Below are 21,285 nucleotides of genomic sequence, written 5' to 3' on the forward strand. Positions count from 1 at the left end.
TGATAGGACATGAGGAAATGGCCTCAAGTTGTGCCAGGGGAGATTCAGGTTGGATAGCAGGAAAAATTTCTTCACTGAAAGGGTTGTTAAGCATTGGAACAGGCTGCCCAGGGAAGTGGCTGAGTCACCATCCCAGCAGGTGTTTAAAAGACATGTAGATGAAGTTCTTAGGGACATGGTTTAGTGACAGTGTTAGGTTATTGGTTGGACTTGATGATCTTGAGGGTCTCTTCCAATCAAAATGATTCTATGATTTGCTCTTAACATTTTTAGGAAAGGTGATTTCACAACCTTCCCATTACCCTTATGCTCTACTACCATTATAGATAGATCCTCTCCTAAGAGCTAACTACTATATTTTGTTTGTTTGAAACAAGTCTCCTTGTTTAAAAAGTATCATATTTTTCATTTGAAACAAATTACTTCTTCTAATTAGCTAATTATTATTACTCCATTGTGGAAAACTGATAAGCATTCTTTTTGTATCGTACTCTTCTCATATTTCCATTTAGTTTTATCTGAAAATTGTGAGTTCTTCAAAGGGTGATTCAAAGGTTATCTTTCTAAAATTTTCTTTTTGCTCTTTTTTTTTTTTCTTCAATGTGATTAATGTAATGCCTTGCACTGAACACAGAGCTTCAGCTCTGGAGTTGTAGGGCTAAGTAGGGTGGGAGAGTTATTTTCTCTGTTTTAAAAAATACTTTACTACTAATACGTCCCAGCATATGTTCGCATTCTTTCACAATTGTATCATGGTGTTGGCTTTTTTTCTATTCTGTTTTAAACTGCAAGACCTATTCTGCAACACTCATCTATTATTTTCACCGAACATTCTCATGGATATGATACTTTGCATATTTCTTTATTGAATTTTGTCTGATTTCATATCAATTTATAAAGCTTATTTGGATCTTAATCTCATTCTGCAAATGCATGATTTCTCTCATCTTGATATTGCTGGAGAATTACATGAGTTACAATATGCGCAATTTTTCAGATTTTCAGACTAGCGAAAATGCTGAATATTATCTGATTCAGAAAAAAGCCTGAACAACTGTACTTGACCTACATTTTCATCTCTTATTTAAGATCATATTAATACAATTCCATGCTTAATTTGTTAAAACAAATGACTTCAAAAACTTACCTGGTACCTGGGACAACCTTGATTGTGGAACTATTTTTGTTGTGGTGGTGTCTCCAGGAAAAGTAGTGGATTCATAATGTCCCTTGTGTGGTCCTTGATTACCATATATACTGGAGGTAGATCCTAAGGAACAAAATTGACCATTAGGCCAAATATGCTTAGTGAATATGTAAAAGCAAGGTACAAACACTATGATCGTCACAATTTAAAAAAACATATTCTAGAAAGTTCATGCTCAGGTCATTGAAAAGTATTTATACTGAAAACTATTACATAGACTATAAACATCATACTCATCTGAACTATGGGTAGTTTTAGTATTTTGAATAACAAACCTCATGGTTTTCCCCTCTTGTCTCACTCATATGTTTCAGTTTTAATTACACTATACTTTCATGAAACAAAATTCAATTATAATTGCCTAAAAATTTTCTGGAGAAAATGTAAAGACGTGAATGTTAGCAACTTTCTGAAGAGGTTTTTGTCATACAAGTCAAACATCTTGTGTGTTCCATGGGGAAAAGAGAAGGAGGAAATAAGAAAGAAGAAAAAATAAACACTTTACTTTTTATTTAAACCTAAAAGGGCCCTGCAGAGGGATCTAGACAAATTGGAGAAATGGGCAATGACCAACCACAGGAAGTTTAACAAGAGCAAGTGCTGGATTTTGCACCTGGGACATGGCAACCCTGGCTGTACATACAGACTGGGGAACAAGAGGCTGGAACAGCTCTGCGAGAGGGATCTGGGGGTTCTGCTTGACAGCAAGTCAAACATGAGCCAACAGTGTGTTCTGGCAGTGAAGAGGGCCAACTGTGCCCTAGGGCGCATCAGGCACAGCATTGCCAGCCAGTCGAGGGATGTGATTGTCCCGCTCTGCTCTGCACTGGTGCGGCCTCACCTGGAGCACTGTGTGCAGTTCTGAGCACCACAGTATAAAAAGGATACGAAGGTACTGGAGAGCGTCCAGAAGAGGGCTACAAAGTTGGTGAAGGGTTTGCAGGGGAAACTGGATGAGGAGCAGCTAAAGTCACTTGGTTTATTCAGTCTGGAGAAGAGGAGACTGAAGGGAGACCTCATCATGGTCTACAGCTTCCTCACAAGGGTAGGAGGAAGGGTAGGTGCTGATCTCTTCTCTCTGGTGACCAACGACAGAACCTGAGAGAATGGCAGGAAGATACGCCAGACAGATTTAGGCTGGACGTTAGAGAAAGGATCTTCACCTAGAGGGTAGCAGAACACTGGAACAGGCTCCCTGGGGAGGTCATCATGGCCCCAAGCCTGGCGGTATTCAAGAAGAGACTGGAGAATGCCCTCAGATACATGGTGTGAACTATGGAGTTGTCATATGCAGTGACAGGAGTTGGACTTGATGATCCTTGTGGATGCCTTTCAACTCAGGACATTCTATGTAATTCTATGTAATATGTAAAATGACCAATATGAGGAAATTCCAAAACTTTAAATTTTATTCCTACACGGGATATCACTGAATTTCTAAAACTCTAATGCATTAATAAAAGAGAAAGATAGATCCCTGAATGGATTTAAATATGACAGCTATGTATAGAGTGGGACTTCAAAAATTTAAAATATATTTTTATAATAGAAAAAATGCTTTCTGTAAACTTACAGGTAGATCCTCTCATCCTTTTTAATAAGTTGTGTAATTGGTTTTAAGATGGTGTTAAATCTTAAATCAAAATTAATGCTTCCAGTCTCAAGTATTTGCTATGCTGGCCATACCTCTCGAACTTTTATGCAACTATGTTTCTGGCCCATGTTGTTGCCATGTGAGTATGCCAAGTCTAAAATTATCAGCACACCATAGATATAGTGATTTCATCTGGGACTGCTATTTCATTATCACTACAGGAAAGATATTACAAATCTCCACCTCTCTGAATTCTTTCAGAATGTAATAGAGCAAATTAAGCACTTACTCTAAGCAGATGTAAAGTTATTTTTCATTTACTTTAACACGTATTGCAACTAATTTCTAGCCAGCATTTCTGATCTCATTTCCTAACAGCAGCTGGCAAATACAAAACTGAGAGCACATTTTTTCCCTCTGTTAAGTTTAGCCAGCAAGTAGTTCATGAATCTTACAGATGTTTTCATTATTTTTATTAACAAGAAACTTATTGACTGGTGAGTTATATTGTGTGATCTCACCACAAAGGATAGATCCTAAACTAAACTAAAGGCCCCGATCTAGCCTTCAAGAAAGCTGACCAAGAGGAACATACTGAGTTGTCTACACCACGTCAGCAGATTTTTTTAGGGTACTTTATATCATCCTTGAGAAATGACTGAGCTTTTCCATCATAAAGCCCCTTAGAAAGGCATGCAGACATTTATTAAAATTTGTGCGTTTAGAGAACTGCTACATTCACAGTTCCCCTCCCTTGAGCACTGAGAAGCAGCAGCAGGATTCAGTCACATCCCCTGCAGTTTTAGCTCTGGGGAGGTGCTTGCCAGTGTCAGGGAGGGATCCTCAGAAGCTCTCAACATTTCATTTTGATTACATACTAGATTTTTTTCCTTTTGACAGTTATTTTTTGGGGTTCCTTCAGTGGCCTGGTTTGCTATTCCATGGTCAACAGATCAGTCATTAATGTGATGTCAGACCACAACTTAAACATTGCTGTAGAGAAAAAACAAGTGAAAGAAAGTAGTACAGTATATCATACTAAGCCATTCATTTTTTCAGAGAAAGCCTTTAACTATAGTCTGCCAATGCATTAATGTATTTTTTCCATTCCATTACAGCTATATAGGACAATGTTACAAGTGCACGAACCCTTCAATAAATAAACTCTTTTGTGATTATGGTAGTGTAAGTATTGTGTTTTTAAAAAGTACCAAGGGAAGATAAATGTAAAAGGAAGATATTTGTTAATATGGCTTTACGAACCTTTGCCAGTGCACTGACAATGTAGATTCAATGGACACATTCACCTTGAAAAGATCTTCAAATCAGTTCTTACATGTTTTATGTGCTCAAAACAGGAATGCAGGAAGTATTTTTTATAGTGTGGAATGTCTGCACATAGCATTAAGGAGGCAGCTTGGATTAAATAAATGAATAGGGCAGCAAAAGTGAAGAAATGAATTTGTTGTAATAGGAAACCACTATTCAAAATAAATTTATCTGTCCAATAAAATTATACCAAATACATATTTTGAATTTATATTTCTATGTCTGTGTCAAAATACTATAACTCAGGCAATTTTGATAGGGTTGCTTTTACTGATTTTATAAAAAAAATGAAAAAACAAAATAAGTAGGCCAAATTCTACCTGACAATCTATGAATCAACAATAAATAATTAATTAATAGTGGAATTATCTTTAAACTGTTTGCTGTATAATGCCATAAAAATATAGATACATAATCTTGCTTATGTACAAAGAATGTCCACAAAGCATTGGCCAAATTCTACCCTGGGATGGTTCCACTAAATTCTAAGGAAGCACATGAACACAGTATTTGGATTAGTGTGCATGAGAAGTAGCATTTGGAAAAAACCCCTACTGTTAGGATGATTATTTGTATGGAAACTGCATTTGAGATTAAGGAAAAGTCCCTTCATTTCCTCTACTATTAATATTAGCATGTGACCACAAACACACACACAAAAAAGAAAGGCTATATTTAGTGTAATAAGTAAATGCTGCTACTGTTAACTGCACTAACTTTATCGGAAGAATTACCCTTTAAAAAAAAAAAAGTCATTCACAAATGAAATGTCCATTACAGCTCAGTAATATAGTTATAATTAATCACTGTTAAGATACCAGTAGCAAATACACCTAGGAAAAAAAAAGTTTCACAGAGAATTACCTTTCTTTTGATATGTCTTCAACTAATGTAGAGGGAAGACGGGGGAAAGTGACAGACAGTTAAGTGTTACATAGCTATCACTTGTGCCCAGCAAAAAAAGAAAGACAAAACGCTCTCACGTATGTATGGGCATAAGGAGAAAGTTTACACTTGTTCACTCTAATAGTTGTGTTACCACATATAGATAACAGAATATAAGAAAAAGTTGTTTGCAAAACATTGTTTTCAGCCTTTTAGCAAATGTCCTCTGCTCTGTACAGGAAGAGACTGCCTTTAAGAACATCTCGTAAGGAGGTTATAAACAGTAATAAAACCCAAAAAGGAAATAATAATATGAAAATAATTTACAATTATGGTTAGAACACATTTTTAATCAATTGCCATTGTCCAAAATGATAACTGCATGATGGAAAAATGAAAATGCTCGCAAATTGTAGTTCTTACTAGTAGGAAGAGGGGTCTGCAGTTGGTCAAGATGATCTTCAATGTCTGGAAAAACGCCAGGTATCCAGTTGACATGGGCACCATCTGTGGTGTTTGCTTGTTCACTTTCACTTCCAGGTGGAGTGCCAGGTGCCAGTGGCTCCTTAGTTGCTTTCTCTTGGTTAACATCATCCACAGACTCTGTGACTGTCATGACGATGGCATAATCAGCTTTTAAAGTGAGTGCTCACAAAACCACCACCCACGTTACTTCCCTTTTTCTTGTACCTCAGCAAGCCAGAAAGCATGTCCATCTCCCTCATTCAAAACACGAAAGGAGAGAAGACATGAAGGCTTCCTGTCACTGTCACTGGCTTCTGAGAGACCCTTAAGCACCACATCCATGCTCACCATGTTGGAAAGCGATATTGGCTACGTATACAGATACCAGTGAGAGATGGACAGGGAAGACCTTTAGAAGAAGAGACCACAGCAGCAACAACCTGACCCTGTAATTCAGGAAAGAGCGGCCATACTGCAGCCAGATGTGTGTCTCTCTTGCCTGGCAATGCACCCATGAGGAGGAGTAAGGAATTGAAGGCAGAATTTATGGGATGTGATTCTTCTATGATTGCCCTGCCCTCACCACCAGAACAGCACACCCTGGTGATGGTGCTGCTACTGAGTCACAGGAGCAAGCCATCTGATTAACCCACCAGAGTACCTCCACCACACCAATCATGGTTCCAAAGCATATCAAGCCTGATCCTATTGATGCACAAGAAAGGAAGATGTGGTTGGGGATTCAGAATCAGCAAAGTGTGTGTGTCTTGCAGACCAGTCAGAAGGCCACCCTGAAGCATGCTTCAGCAGAGGACAGAAACCACCAAGTCGGTACCAGCAAGTAGTCTCCTACGCCTTGTCAGAAGGTAATTCTATCAACAGCATAGATCCCACCACAGGTTTTGGCACTGCAATTCCACACCAGGAATGTAGAGCCCCAGGACAAGAAAGATAGGGAAAGGAGCCCATTTCAGAAGAAATGTCTCATTTTTCACTAGGCACAAGAAATGAGTATGATCCATTATTCTTACTAGTACCCATCAGAGGAGAGCCATCACCAGCCTTGTTCATACTAGCTGTGGTCCTGTGGAGGACCTCATCCCCAAAGGCATCTGTGGGATGAGTGATGCCTTCAGTGCCCTGTCCTGGTTCGTTATCTAAACGTAGAGGTGGCTGAGTTGGGTCTTTATAGTGGGCACCATCAGGAGAGGCAACAGCTGTTACCACAATGATTTAATTAGCTGTGAATTCCATGTGTATGCTGCTGTGCCTCTCCCATTCCCATCAAATTTAAGACTTCTGTTCACTTTAAACAACTGCTACCCTTTTCTTACCACAAAAGGGGAAGAGAAGGGAGACCTACTGTCCTGTACATCATCACTGCTCTCTCAATGCATTGATCACACATTTTCATCCACTTTTTTACTTAATTCAAAAGATTCCCAAGGACAGTGGACAGAGGGAAAGGACACAGAGGCCGTAGTCAGGAGAATTCCCTGACTTGCATCCCAGGCCGACCACAGATCCTCAGCTTCAGGGACACTGTCAAGTGCTGCTACAGTGTGTGTTACACTACTGATTTCAGTACTTACAGTAAAAACCCATTGGCTCTCCTTTGCTGCTTAAGACTCTGTGAATGTTGACAAGTTACAGAAAATTATAATTCTTTGTTCTGTTCAAGGTAGTCATAAGACCAGGTTTCCTCTCAATCAGCTTTAAGTTTTGGCATTACTGAAGGATTTTATCTATTAGAATGACTTCGTGGTGTGGTGTTTACTGAGCCCGGCACCCACACTGTTCTTCTCTTCCTTATATGCAGACTAGACTTTTGGTGGTGGTGGTGGTTTTTGTTTGGTTCGTTTTCCTAATTGGATCATGAAGAAGAAAACAAACAGCTTTCTAGCTTCGTAACATAAGATGTCCTGCTTTTTCAGAATAGCTGACTCATTTTGTATAATGGCAGAAGCAATGAGACAGAAGAGATACCATCAAAGGAATACATAGCAACCATAAAAGAAATGTAACTCGTTGTCACAAAATCAAAAATAGGTCCTGAGAATTGTCTGTTTAAGAAAGGATTAAAGGTTACCTTCCCTCTTATTTCAGGAATAAGTCATATGCTTTTCATATTATGATTTTAGAACATTATCTTGCTGGTAGAAATGGTATGCATTATACAAGACTACATCATGGTTGCTGTGTGATGCCAGTTTTGTAAATTCCTTTCACCATTCTATGAACTAAAGGGACAAACGCTTTGATAAAACCTATGAAAAAAGCACTCTTTCCCCAGATAAACATTCACAAATTAAAAACATGAACCTGTTGATGTACAAATATACATGAGTTCAACTTTATGGTATAGACCGTTTGGTAAATTTTATAAGTTATGTAATGAACTGGATGCAACGCTATAGTCGTGCTTCACTAAGGAACAGAAAGCACTAAAAGTGGTGTTGGTAAGTAACAAATATTTTATACAGAGCAAAATTTGAAAACTTCTACTACCACCCAGACAGAGCACAGAGAAAAATAATCACTGTATAATTTACGTCATTGTCTTAAAGAGATCAGTAAGTTACTCTTCTCTACAAGTTCATACAATATCTTTCCAAGACAGGCCATCTGAGAGACAGAAGTGATGAAATATACATAATTGACATTATTACTAGTACCTGTATTGAAAGACTCTTTTTCATGATTATTCTCTCTGGAGGGAATAGTAATTCTATCTATTATAGCAGGTTGTGTGGCATAATAATCTTCCCTGTCCCAACCTGGATACACCAATGGGTCTTGTGCTGAGTCATACTTTTTGTCCCCATGGTTGGAGGCCATAGCTATTATGGTGATGGTGAAGCAATTATTAACTCGGTATATAAAGTTCTGTTTCTCATGTTCTTCTCCTCTTCAATTCTTGTCTCTATGACAGGCCTTACATGTCTACTACATTTAATGGCAAAGTAAAGCAGATTTACTTCTAATTCTGCTTTTTGTTTAGAAAAGCTGCCTACTGTCACCAATAGGACTGATTCCTTCCTGAAACTGAGCATACACTTTTCAGAATCAAGATAGCTCATTGTTTTTCAAAAGTATTTCCCCAAATCATGCTGTTGACTTTGTATTGGTTGAATATCAAACCAATATCCACTCATGCAGAATTAAGAACAGCAAAGGCAGAAATAACTGCAAGAATATGGCCCATCAGTAAGATTTTAATCACAGAATTTGAGTGTATTGACTATATCAGGCTTTTCCCATCAGAATTTCACTGTTTCAATAGTTGCAGCATCTCTAGGAGAATAGACAAGGAAGTCTGGCAGAAGGCAGTTGCTTAGTACAGCACATTAGTCATTAACTAGTAAAGTTAGTACACTCAGAGGAACAGAAGCTAATATATGTCAATTTTCAGTTGCTAGCTTTATAGTATAATATGATCTTTTATGTTTCAATTGCTTTGACTGGTGGAATAGACAACCTTCTCTTTTATTGTACACTATGATTTGTTTTCTTCCCTTCCTCACCAGTATCATCTTGCCTTAGTTCAAAAGTGGGATGAGTAGATATTTTAGATAAAAAGTAAAAAGGTCCAATAATGACTTGCAACAGAGGAGTAAACACAGCTCCCAAATATGTGAAAAATACAATGAACATTTTTATTTTTCCATTTTAATGTTCACTGTTTCCTACAGATAGAACCCTGGTAGATAGCCAGTTAAAACCTTGTGACTGCATGACACAGAATACAAAACACTGTGCTTGGACAGACTGTGTGAGACAGTTCACAGAATCACAGAATCACAGAATGTTAGGGATTGGAAGAGACCTTGAAAGATCATCTAGTCCAATCCCCCTGGCGGAGCAGGAACACCTAGATGAGGTTACACAGGAAGGCGTCCAGGCGGGTTACGGTTACGTCATTAACCACTATAGGTATTGACACACAATCCAAACAGGACAGAAGACAAACATCCAGGAACAGTTCTGAAGAATGGAGTAATTAAAAATATATAACATCTGAATCGCTCAGGTTTATTTACAGAATTTCTGTTATGGCCCAAGAATGTAAAATCATTTCTAAAAAAATCCTAAAACTAAACCTTTAGTAAACCCTGATAATTTAATAAAATGCGACTTGTAATATTACCCATATGAGAATATTCCTTTTCAATATCATTTTCAGCTGCAACCGTAAAGCCATGTTGTTCAGTACTCCCAGTGTTACTACCAAGATTTTGTTCTTGACTGGTCCATCCAGAATGAACACTGTGTAATATTGGATGTTGAGTTGGTCCTCGATGTTTTTCATTTTCACTTGTAACTAGTGCTGATAAGATGATTGAATCAATAATTATCAAATACCCAACACCAGTCATATTATTCTCTTCTTCAAGGTCTACACAACAAGGGTGCTTGACTTTTGTGGTTTTGCTTTTCGTTTTCATTGTTGCATTTGTTGTGAAATGAAAGATGAAAGAAAACAAAAGTCCTCTGGAAACCCTTTCACACAAAAGCATCACCAGCATTGGAAGAAGATTTAAGCATGCTTTAAAGTATCCCAATGAACAATGGCAGAGAAAAGCTGTAGGACAAACAGTGGAAGAACACATAGAAACAACAGTTTGCAGCTCTGGTTCATATTTATTAATACTAACTTAACTGTTGAGTCTGTATATTCAGGGTTTTTAAAAGTGAAAAAGATGATGAACTTTCTGGTTTGAGTTATTATCTCAATTACACAAGTATAAGGCTGGCTCCAAGGAAATAGTCATTTCTTCTGGGACTGGATGGATGAAATAAATAGGTTCACATTAATATATTTGAAGTTGAAAAGTATACTAGTTTTGAACTCAATAATAATTAAAGTTCTCACTGATAAAATAAATTTTTTGCTCACTCTTTATTTTGCTGCTGTTCACATAGAAGAAAATGCAGTCAGAAATCACCTGAAGTACCACCACCATAAGAGATTTTCTAATTAACATTAAAAGGCTTAGAAAAGATAGATGAAGAAAAAAAAAGTAACTATAACACTAAGATGAGCATTAGAACTCAGTTTGAAATGTATTTGCCTTAGGTATCAGACATATCCATGAGTGATATATTAAAGGTAAAGCAAAGGTCCTTAATCAGAGCATGCAAAGAATGAGCCGGACCTGTTACATATACCATAAGTCACCAGCTAGAGAAATCTACACTACTTCCCAAAAAGAGCAAAACTGGCAGAATATTTATCTTCACATTCAGGCAATGAAATTTCATAAAGTGGGCACTTAGGCAAATGTAATTCATTATTTTTGTAATTAAAACCAATAAATAAATTTTCTTTTTTTTAAAAAAAAGTTAAAATTAACTAATGTAGGAACACAACTGACCTAACAATACTTCAGAACTGAAAAAAAAAAAAAAAAACACAAAAAAATCACAAAAGTTATTTCTGGGTGATTACAGCACCTGTTCTAATGCCAATTGTATAAACTTTCACTGTTCAAAACAATTTTGGACCTAGAAAGAAATGTATCTAGCTATTGGAGGCAGTTTGGATAAATCTAAAGAACTACTACAGGTTGTAAAAACAAGCATTTTCTGCAGAGAGATAAGAAGGCTTTCCACAAGACCAAATGACATGTATTTCTCTTCAGTACAATTTAATTTTATGTGATTACCAGGCTGGCCCCCAATCCAACTATAAATAACTGTGCCTCCAGCTATTCAGTTTTGTATCTGTCCTTAACAGGTTAAAGCTGTGCATCACAGCCAAAACATCCTAAAAATGAAGCTCATATCCAGCTATATTTAAAACAAACAAACAAAAACCCAAACAACAAACAAAACAACCTGGAAACTACTCAGCTACACAGCAAAATAGCTAGATAATGTAATCTGTAAACCTTTGCTCTAAGAAGTTTTTAGGGTTGAAGAACATGAGCACACTTTCAGTATCTCAGTTGGCTACTGGCACTAACACTGGTAGCAAAAAGTTCACAATCACCTGGAGAGAGTATATTATCCTTTGTAGCACATTTTCATATATTTGAATCACTAGTTCCCTTTTTTTGTCTTTTGTCTTCAGACTTCACAATAGAAATTTTAAATTGTAAAAAAGGTGCGGCTTTTTCTCACCAAGGTGGGTCCCCAAGTGTTACAATCTGCTCAGTTTTATTACACTACTGGCAGTGCAAGTTTTAAAATCCCAGAGACATAAGGAAAAGTGGCAAGTAATGAAGATGCAAAATATAGACTTGGAATGACAGATGAATGCTATAGATGCCACTTTTGAGGGCTCTAGTACAAATAATATAAAGGTATTATACTGAATTGAGGCTAATGGTATGGGAATTACAACCAGCTGGTCCATAACAGTGTTATGTGGATAGATGCAAAGTTTCCCAAGAAAAAATGTGGAAAACAGGCAATAGAAGAATAATGTACAGCGGAAGTAGTGCAAAACCATTACAGCAGTTACAGACAGGTAAACTCAAATTTGAAGAACAATGATGGACCTAAAAAACATGACAGATGTCTGAATATGTGTAAAGAATGCTTGCTAAATACTCAAGAGATACTCAGATTCATGTTAGAATATCCACCACTGCACTCAAAAGCTATGGTCAACAAAGAAAAACAACAGCACCTTAACAGCCACCAGGAAGCCAATATTAGTCAAGAAAGTTATGATACAATTGAACAGATAAAATAAAACTTCCACTAGAGTCTATGATCAGAGATGGTATTAATTTTCACCCATGGAGTGTGCAGACACCACTGTGACATAGAAGGTAGTTGGAATGCAATCTTCCATGTGGAATAACTCACCAATGCAGTTTCAAAAATAAACAAACGCTAGAAAAATCCAAAACTTCGGCAAAAGAATAAAAATTCCTGAAGCAAGATGACTTGCTCATTTTGTATATTCTTCTAAAAATGAAGACCAATGCTGAAAAAAAACAAGTACTCCACTATCTTCAGGAAAAAAAAGCTTATAAACAGCGATTTATAAACACTACTGAGTAAGCACACAGACAAAAGACACATTAAGATTTCACTTAAATTAAATTACAAAAAAGAATCAGATTATTGTTGCACAAATAAGAGAGTTAGAATATAGTCATTAATGGCAACATCTATACAGAAAACCACAAATAAACAAAGAGGTCCGGGGCCATTCCATGGTCATAAGGCCAAGTAGCAGACTGTGTGTTTCAATGACACACAGCATTTGGCTTTGATCCTCATATGTGGTGGTTTTCTGATTTTGAGACAAAATTATTTCAGGTGTGGTTGGGGTGTTTTTTAGTTAAAAAAGAGCTATCCGATGATCAATGTGGGGTTAATTCATATCAGAAAAATAAGGCCATGTATTAAAATATCTGAGTTGTGGTATTGGAGCATGCCTAAACATCTGATATCACAAAACAAATAAGATGATACAAGAAGAGTGCGTGGGAAGAGTGTGGAAGGTAGATAGTATGAGATTGGTTTGCTGACACCTCCCAATGAAAAAGGCACTTGGGGTCTGGCCTCACCAAATTGTGCCTGAACATCTTCCACAGAGAGGAAATCTAGTGTTGTATGGACGTAGATTCTAAACAACATGAGCAGGAATTATTTTTAACACTGTTTTCCCAAAAAAGAAAAAAAATAGCAAAAAAAAAAAAAAAAGCTTTTTTTCTTGGAATATCATGACAAATGTACACATTCAAATAGGCAGGACACTAAGAAGTTAATTTTAAGCAGTGATGGAAGAGATATTCATTCCATCAACATGGACCTCATATGATCTTTCCAATTGTAAAAGGGACTTTTCTGAAGGAACAGTTGGTGGGAATAGCATCCAATTATCACAAAATATATATGTGGCAAAATAGGAGGAACACTGGAACAGGAAAAAGAAGAAGAAACCATCAAGTTCCTGACTAGTACTTAGATCATACTCTTCCTTAGCCACACTCTTGTCCCAGCCTGGAAATACTGTTGGGTAAATCATTTCCTCTTCAGAGTCTTCATCATCTGAACCATTGCCACTTGAGGTCACATCTTCTGTGATGATGTCAAGTCTGCCATGAAGCCCTTAACCCAAGAAGTCTACTGCTCACAGCAGTTATGCTTTCCTGTCTCCCCTACATGCAGCCTTACAATCACACAGGACAGCGTACAGCACCATGCTTTCCACGGTCCATATCTACTCCTGGTTCTTCCACCCACAAGGGACTCATTACGCTGCCATAGTCCTGCTGAAACTGCCCCAATGTGGCTCTCAGCTACATTTCAGTGTCCTGTGCGTGCCTGCAGCCGTAACCATACCCTGTCCTTTTCTGGCAGAAAAAGTATAGTGTACTGTCTTGAAAATATTTTCTGCCTTTCTAACACAAGTCTCTCTCATTGGAATAGTCTACTTCTAAATTGCCTCCAAACAGGAAAAAAGAAAAACCCACATACATCCGTTATAAAATGACTCACATACTCATCCCTTTTGGACAGGCAAAATACATCTGCAGTACATGAACAATGTGAAAAACTGTTCTATTGCTATCAAATGTACAGCCAGTGAGAGTTAGGGGGCATGTAACAGAGAGCATCTGCCATGGTTTATTGTCACCCTTCGGTAAACGGTGACATTATTATTTCTTGACAAGCACTTTTCCTCCAGCAAAGTCAAGTCCACTAGCACTGGTACCCTGAGCATGCTTATGCCACTGAGATGGATGCGAGTGCAAGGCAAATGTATGAACCCATGGTATCATTACATTCCTCCAAGAGCAAAAATAACCAATGCTTTTAGTGTAAGTGAAGTTTGAAACATTCTACTGAAGTATGAGATTGTGTTACCACCTCTGAAAGTCCAGTGAAGTAAATGAATTTTACATAGCACTTTTAGGGGTGACAAATCAAAATTTGTACTGCATGTGAAATACACCCCAATATTTTGGCAAAAAGCATTCAAAGCTAGTAGAAGCATGTACGCCTTTCCCTCTGCTAAGAAAGTTGTTAATCAATAAACTGAGAAGCAGAGTTTGCAATAAGAGCTGTGCTTCAAGTCATACAGATATTCACCAAAAGAAAGCAAAATCTACTTCAAATGTTTACTCTGGAAATATATTTATTTTCATTATTCCTCACAAGCAATATTTTTATCATCATTTAGACCATCTTACTTCTATATCTTGAAGATGAAAAAAGATACGTGCTCTTTTTCATTCAGAAAAAAACCTTTACATAATTAATTTAGAAAAATATATTGAAGGCTAGCATCAAAGACACTAGTTTTGATTTATTTCTGTGCAATATATGACAGTATTGGAAAATGCGAGACCTAGGGATCAAAGTTCTAGTGATCAAATGGGATAAGCTGATGTTCTTCAGTTCATGGACTTAAAATCAGAACTGCATTTTTTGAAGATGTAGCTATTTTGGTAGCAAAACCTAACAGATTTTGCCTTTCTGAAAAGCTGTACTTGACTGCATAAATCTTGTCTCTTCTCACAGTCACTAACAGTTCCCTAAACTTAGTACTACTACTCTGACACTGGTGTCAGAACATAGGAAACCTGGACATTCAAAATCTGATCTGAGTGACAGACCAACAAAACCCAGGTGGTCTCAGATTTGGAGCTTTGGGATGGAACTGTAAACAAAATGATAATGTAAAAAAATTTGTTAATAAGAAAATAACTGAATAATTGTCACCTGACTTGCTGTAACCATGGCAAAATTCTCACTTCAACTTTCTTTCCACAACAAGCCTTAGAAGCTCATTTTCTTAACTGATTAATATGTATTCATGACTTCCTTCCACATAAAAAATACCAATGCAGATACTTTCCTGTCAGATCAGCAGAAGTAGGGATATAAGATTTTTAATTGCTAAGATTTTTTTTCAGGGAATGCTCTAAACCAGATAAAAGGAAAATCCACCAGAGCATAAAAATACCTATTATATAACCAGTCACAGTTAATGTTTGAGCAAATATGTCTGATAACTTAGGGAAGAATCTCATCAATCAGCAACAGAATTTTATGGCATCTGATCCATGGTACATCTACAGATGAATCATAACTTGTTGATAACAATGAGAAAACCTTGTTTCAGCCAGGAGAGAAAGTCAATGGCAAAGTGCTGGCAGTATATCGATTTGGAAAATGAAAGGGAATGATCTGAAGAACAAGGAGCTGTGGCAAATGCTTACTTTAGACTCATAGCAAAGAAGTGTTCTGATCAAGCTGAACACCTTTTCACCAAACTTTAAGTTTACAAATAGTGTGTAGTATAAATGGAGAGACACCAATTTTGTTTTTCACTTTCACACACTATAGAATTAGGCAGATGTACTTTTAGCCATCTATCTGAAGATATATGTTAAATAGTTTTCTTTACTTATTTCTTAGTTTTCTGCTATCCCGTTTGTGGGATTTTTCTCTGGGAAATTAAATTGTGGCTGGAATATTCCAATGAGACTGTACTGTTGCACAGTGTAAACAGCAGACATTGGGGCATGGCTTTATATTCTTTTTTGTTTGTTCTCCACGTAACTTTCTCCCACTACTGAATATTTCATTACTTCTCATGGAGATGCATAGCTTATACTTAACTTCTGAAAGGAGTGCTAAATTACTCATTCATTTGTAATGCATTAAAATTAAATGAAACGGGTATGTTTGGCGTTAAAGTGAAGCTGCTGAAGAGTAGCTAAAGCTATTAGAAAAGCCCAGATGCAGTACGTTCATAATATTTTTTTCCAGAGAATCAATCTCTCAACTCTAAACCTATAAGCAATCATGCCAATGCTGTCACTTCTGTGATACACATATATCAGTATTGACATCACAGAATTACAGAATCACAGAATGTTAGGGATTGGAAGGGACCTCAAAAGATCATCTAGTCCAATCCCCCTGCCAGAGCAGGAACACCTAGATGAGATTACACAGGAAGGCAGCCAGGCGGGTTTTGAATGTCTCCAGAGGAGACTCCACAACCTCCCTGGGCAGCCTGTTCCAGTGTTCCGTCACCCTCACTGAGAAGTTTCTTCTCAAATTTAAATGGAACCTCCTGTGTTCAAGTTTGTACCCATTTCCCCTTGTCCTATCATTGGTTGTCACCGAGAAGAGCCTGGCTCCATCCTCGTGACACTCACTCTTTATATATTTATAAACATTAACGAGGTCGCCCTTCAGTCTCCTCTTCTCCAAGATAAAGAGACCCGGCTCCTCTAGCCTTTCCTCATAAGGGAGATGCTCCACTCCCTTCATCATCTTTGTGGCCCTGCGCTGGACTCTCTCCAGCAGTTCCCTGTCCTTCTTGAACTGAGGGGCCCAGAACTGGATACAATATTCCAGATGCAGTCTCACCAGGGCAGAGCAGAGAGGGAGGAGAACCTCTCTCAACCTACTAACCACACTCCTCCTAACACACCCCAGGATGCCATTGGCCTTCTTGGCCACAAGGGCACGGTGCTGGCTCATGGTCATCCTGCTGTCCACCAGGACTCCCAGGTCCCTTTCCCCTACACTGCTCTCTTAACAGGTCATTCCCCAACTGGAATCTGGTGTTGCTCCTGCTCAGATGTAAGACTCTATGCTTGCTCTTGTTATATTTCATTAAATTTTTCCCTGCCCAACTCTCCAGCCTGTCCAGGTCTTGCTGGATGGCAGCACAACCTTCTCATGTGTCAGCCACTCCTCCCAGTTTTGTGTCATCAGTAAACTTGCTGCCCGTGCCCTCTATTCCCTCATCCAAGTCATTGATGAATATATTGATTAGTACTGGTCCCATTACTGATCCTTGAGGGACTCCACTAGATACAGGCTTCCAACTAGACTCTGCCCCATTGACCACGACTCTCTGGCTTCTTTCCTTCAGCCAGTTCACAGTCCACCTCACTACCCGATCATCCAGACCAGACTTCCTCAGTTTAGCAGCAAGGAAGCTGTGGGAGACTGTGTCAAATGCTTTACTGAAATCAAGATAGACCACATCCACTGCTTTGCCATCATCTAGCCACCTTGGTTATGTCCTCATAAAAGTCTATGAGGTTGGTCAAGCATGACTTCCCCTTGGTGAAGCCATGTTGACTGCCCTTAACGACCCTCTTATCCTTGATATGCCTTGAGATGGCACCAAGGATAAGGTGTTCCATCACCTTCCCAGGGATGGAGATGAGGCTCATTGGTCTATAGTTACCTGGGTTCTCCTTCTTGCCCTTTTTGAAGACTGGAGTGTCATTTGTTTTCCTCCAGTCCTCGGGCACCTCTCTGGTTTCCCACGACTTAGCAATGATGATGGAGAGTGGCCTAGCAATGACTTCAGCCAGCTCCCTCAGTACCCACAGGTGCATCCCATCTGGACCCATGGATTTATGGATGTCCAGATTGCTTAATTGCTCCCTAACCCAGTCCTCATCAACTAAGGCAAACTCCTCCATTGTCCTGCCTTCCTCTGGGGCCTCAGGGGTACGGGGCTCCTCAGGACAGCCTCCAGCAGAGTAGGCAAAGAAGGCATTCAGTAACTCTGCCTTCTCTGTATCTTCTGTCACCAGGGCACCCACCCCATTCATCAGTGGGCCTACATTGCCTCTAGTGTTAGTTTTATCTGCCATGGATTTGAAGAAGCTCTTTCTGTTGTCCTTGACCCCTCTTGCAAGGTTTAATTCTAAGGAGGCCTTAGCTTTCCTAGTTGCCTCCCTACATCCTTTAACAACAGCCTTATATTCTTCCCAAGTGGCCAGCCCCTCCTTCCATAATCTGCAAACTCTCCTCTTCCACTTGAGTTTGCCCAGCAGTTCCCTGTTTAACCAAGCAGGTCTCCTGGCTCCCTTCCTTGACTTCCTACACATCAAGATGCACTGATCTTGAGCTTGGTAGAAGCAGTCCCTGAATGCTAACCAACTATCTTGGGCCTCTTTACCTTCAAGCACTCTTGCCCACAGGATTTCCCCTAGCAGTTGCTTGAAAAGGCCAAAGTTGGCCCTATTGAAGTGCAGGGTTGGGATTCTGCTTGGTATTCTGTTCCTGCCACATGAGATCCTGAACTCCACCATCTCATGGTCGCTGCAGCCAAGGCAGCCCTCAACCTTTACCACTTTAACCAGACCCTCCGTGTTAGTGAGGATGAGATCCAACAGCACTCCTCTTCTAGTTAGCTGATCCACCATTTGCATCAGGAAATTATGATCGATGCACTGGAGGAACCTCCTCGATTGTGGCTGGCTGGCTGAGTAGTCCTACCAGCAAAGATCAGGGTAGTTAAAATCCCCCACGACAACCAGGGCCTATAATTGTGAGGCTGCTCTCAGCTGCCTGTAGAAGGCCTCATCAGCTTCCTCACCCTGATCTGGTGGCCTGTAATAGACACCAACAACAGTATCTCCCCTGCCAGCCTGCCCCTTAATTCTCACTCAGAGACTCTCAACTTGCTCCTCATCCACCCCTGGACAGTACTCAATACATTGTAGTTGCTCTCTCACATAAAGAGCAACTCTACCACCTTGCCTAGCTGGCCTGTCTTTCCTGAAAAGGACATAGCCATCCATGACCACATTCCAGTCATGTGAGCTGTCCCACCATGTCTCCGTAACTGCCACGAGAACTTAATCACTTGACCGAACACAAGTTTCTAACTTGTCCTGCTTATTCCCCATGCTGTGTGCATTGGTGTACAGGCATTTCAGGGAGCGAGCTGAGCAAAAATCTCTGTAAAATAGTCATGCCCATGAGAGAGAACTGTTTGCAACAGGAAGGGACATACATACTGATGATCAATTCATTTGACAATCAAGTAGTAAAAAGAAAACCAAAATATTTCCTGCCTAGAAACAGTGCATTGGTTTTTTGCAATGGGTACCAAAACATTTGTAGAAGAAAGCAGTAACTTTCATTTCGATCAGTTCAGTCTTTACTACAACACGCCTCTGCAGATCTCCTCTGTATTTTTGATTTTTTGGGGCAGAGATAATCATTCTGAACTTGAGAACTTGAGTGAACATATGTACAGTTCCACTTTAAAATATGTAAGATGACTTAAAAGTTTATTTGTTGTAGCCACTGTGTACTACATGTTTGATAAAAACATCCAGGCAGTTTTTCCCACTGGTATTTAAGGACAAAGCAGAGAAAACAGCTACTGTTCTTTTGAGCCCTTAAAGTCACCAGAGGCCACAATTTTTTCTCATGCATATTGCCAACAACAAGGACAAAACCAGTTTTTGCAGTGCACAAATGGCTTGGCAATTGGAAATGTCACTTGAGGCACTGCTTTGGTGAATGACATCATGGTTCTGATGTGGATTACCAGCGCTCATAACCATAAATATATTAGAATCACAGATATTTTCATCACAAATTGACAAAAATATCCTTTTCTACATCAGAAATAAATTGACTTCAAGTGAAAATTGGTTGCACTGATTTGTAGTGTCTCTTAGAGTAAACAGGTGTGATTAAAAAGTAGAGGGAAACACAAACCAACAATCTTTCTGAACTCATGTGTAAACATCGAAGTAAACAGACAGTAAATGTTTTTGCTCCCCTTGTCCCAGAGCGTGAAGTTTATTTCTGACTTAAACAGTCTGTAAAGTACTGTCTTTCAATGGCTTTCCAAGAGCGGAGATGATGTATACTTCACTTACCAGAATGACCTGCTGGAAGAAGAAAGTAGTTTTAATGCAATCTATGTTTGATGTGGTTATTTTAATACATAGATCTTACTAGTACTTGCAGGATACTGTCCACTGTCTTTTTCAGGGGAATCATCAGCTGCCGTCACCAAAGAGATGTCAAGTGATACAGAGGAAACTTCATCATCTGTATGGTGATGGATGAATCATTACTATTTCATTAGGTGAGTTGCAACTCAATACTGACAACTACTTCAATTATTCTATACTGCAAGCTTCATTCCTTCATGTATTGTTCCAAGAAAGAAAAAAGACACAGGCTAGGTTGTTCATATAATTCAACCCCAAATAGCCTTACTTTACTAACACAGTAAGGATATCACCAAAACAGATTATTTCAAGAGGAGTACGTATTACAGTGATAATGAACATTCTGGCAATGATCTGTTCATGTGATTCAAGCTCTAATTGTACCTCTATACCATCTGAACAGGGATTCTAGAGTAATGATGGTTATTTGTAAGTAATGGTTATTTGTATTCCCCTCTTTACCAAGATATATTCTGAGATTTAGCCCAAAAGTCTGAACTCTGCATGTAAGCAGAGTTGATAAGGGTTGTCATGACAAGTAGTTGAAATACATGGTATACACCTTGGGGAATGGCTCTGATCATAGTTCCTTAGAAAGAGAATGTGAAGATTTACCTTTTGTGATGCTAACTACATGGACAAACAAGCACAAGAGTGAAAAATCATTTTATAATCCTAATGCTTCTGCTCATTATTTTTTTAAATTTCAATATTTATTGAGGATAATAATGTAAACTAATGGCATCCTTCACTGGTAAGTTATTGGTGATTTGATAAAAAGTAAACTTGACTGTACCTAGAGGAAGAAATATATTTGTATCCCTTTGGTTAAATGGGAGCGAGTATTTCAGACCTCTGATAATTTCAGCCACACAACGTAAAAGATGAAATAAAATATGTGCCACTTTTGCAAGAAAGCAATATACAGGTCAGGCACTCTATTTCACTAATTTGCAGAATGTCCTAGAAGAGACTATGGCATTTACATTTCGTACAGCTTCATGAAAATAGAATTTGGCTTTACAGCTTAAACAAAAAAGAAAAGTTACATTTTAAGTTGACATTTTTCTCTCTCTCTGCATTCTGTAATGTGCTGTAGCAAG

The 21,285-nt window shown here is 38.6% G+C and overlaps 1 protein-coding gene across 3 annotated transcripts in view; it reads right to left on the reverse strand.

Annotated features, from left to right (window-relative positions):
- Window positions 1-21,285, reverse strand: part of CD44 (CD44 molecule (IN blood group)) — a 53,750-nt gene that overhangs the window by 6,624 nt on the left and 25,841 nt on the right. The window contains exons 6-8 of one of the 3 annotated variants that reach the window (XM_065635484.1): window positions 20,184-20,279; window positions 5,439-5,624; window positions 1,148-1,270 (exon numbers count right to left, since the gene is read on the reverse strand). In XM_065635484.1, coding sequence (XP_065491556.1) covers window positions 1,148-1,270; window positions 5,439-5,624; window positions 20,184-20,279 — 405 coding nt within the window. The remainder of the gene's footprint in view (window positions 1-1,147; window positions 1,271-5,438; window positions 5,625-20,183; window positions 20,280-21,285) is intronic. The other 2 variants (XM_065635485.1, XM_065635486.1) reach the window with 2 other exon arrangements.

Source organism: Caloenas nicobarica, chromosome 5 (genome assembly GCF_036013445.1).
Source record: "Caloenas nicobarica isolate bCalNic1 chromosome 5, bCalNic1.hap1, whole genome shotgun sequence".
Classification (NCBI taxonomy): Eukaryota; Metazoa; Chordata; class Aves; order Columbiformes; family Columbidae; genus Caloenas; species Caloenas nicobarica.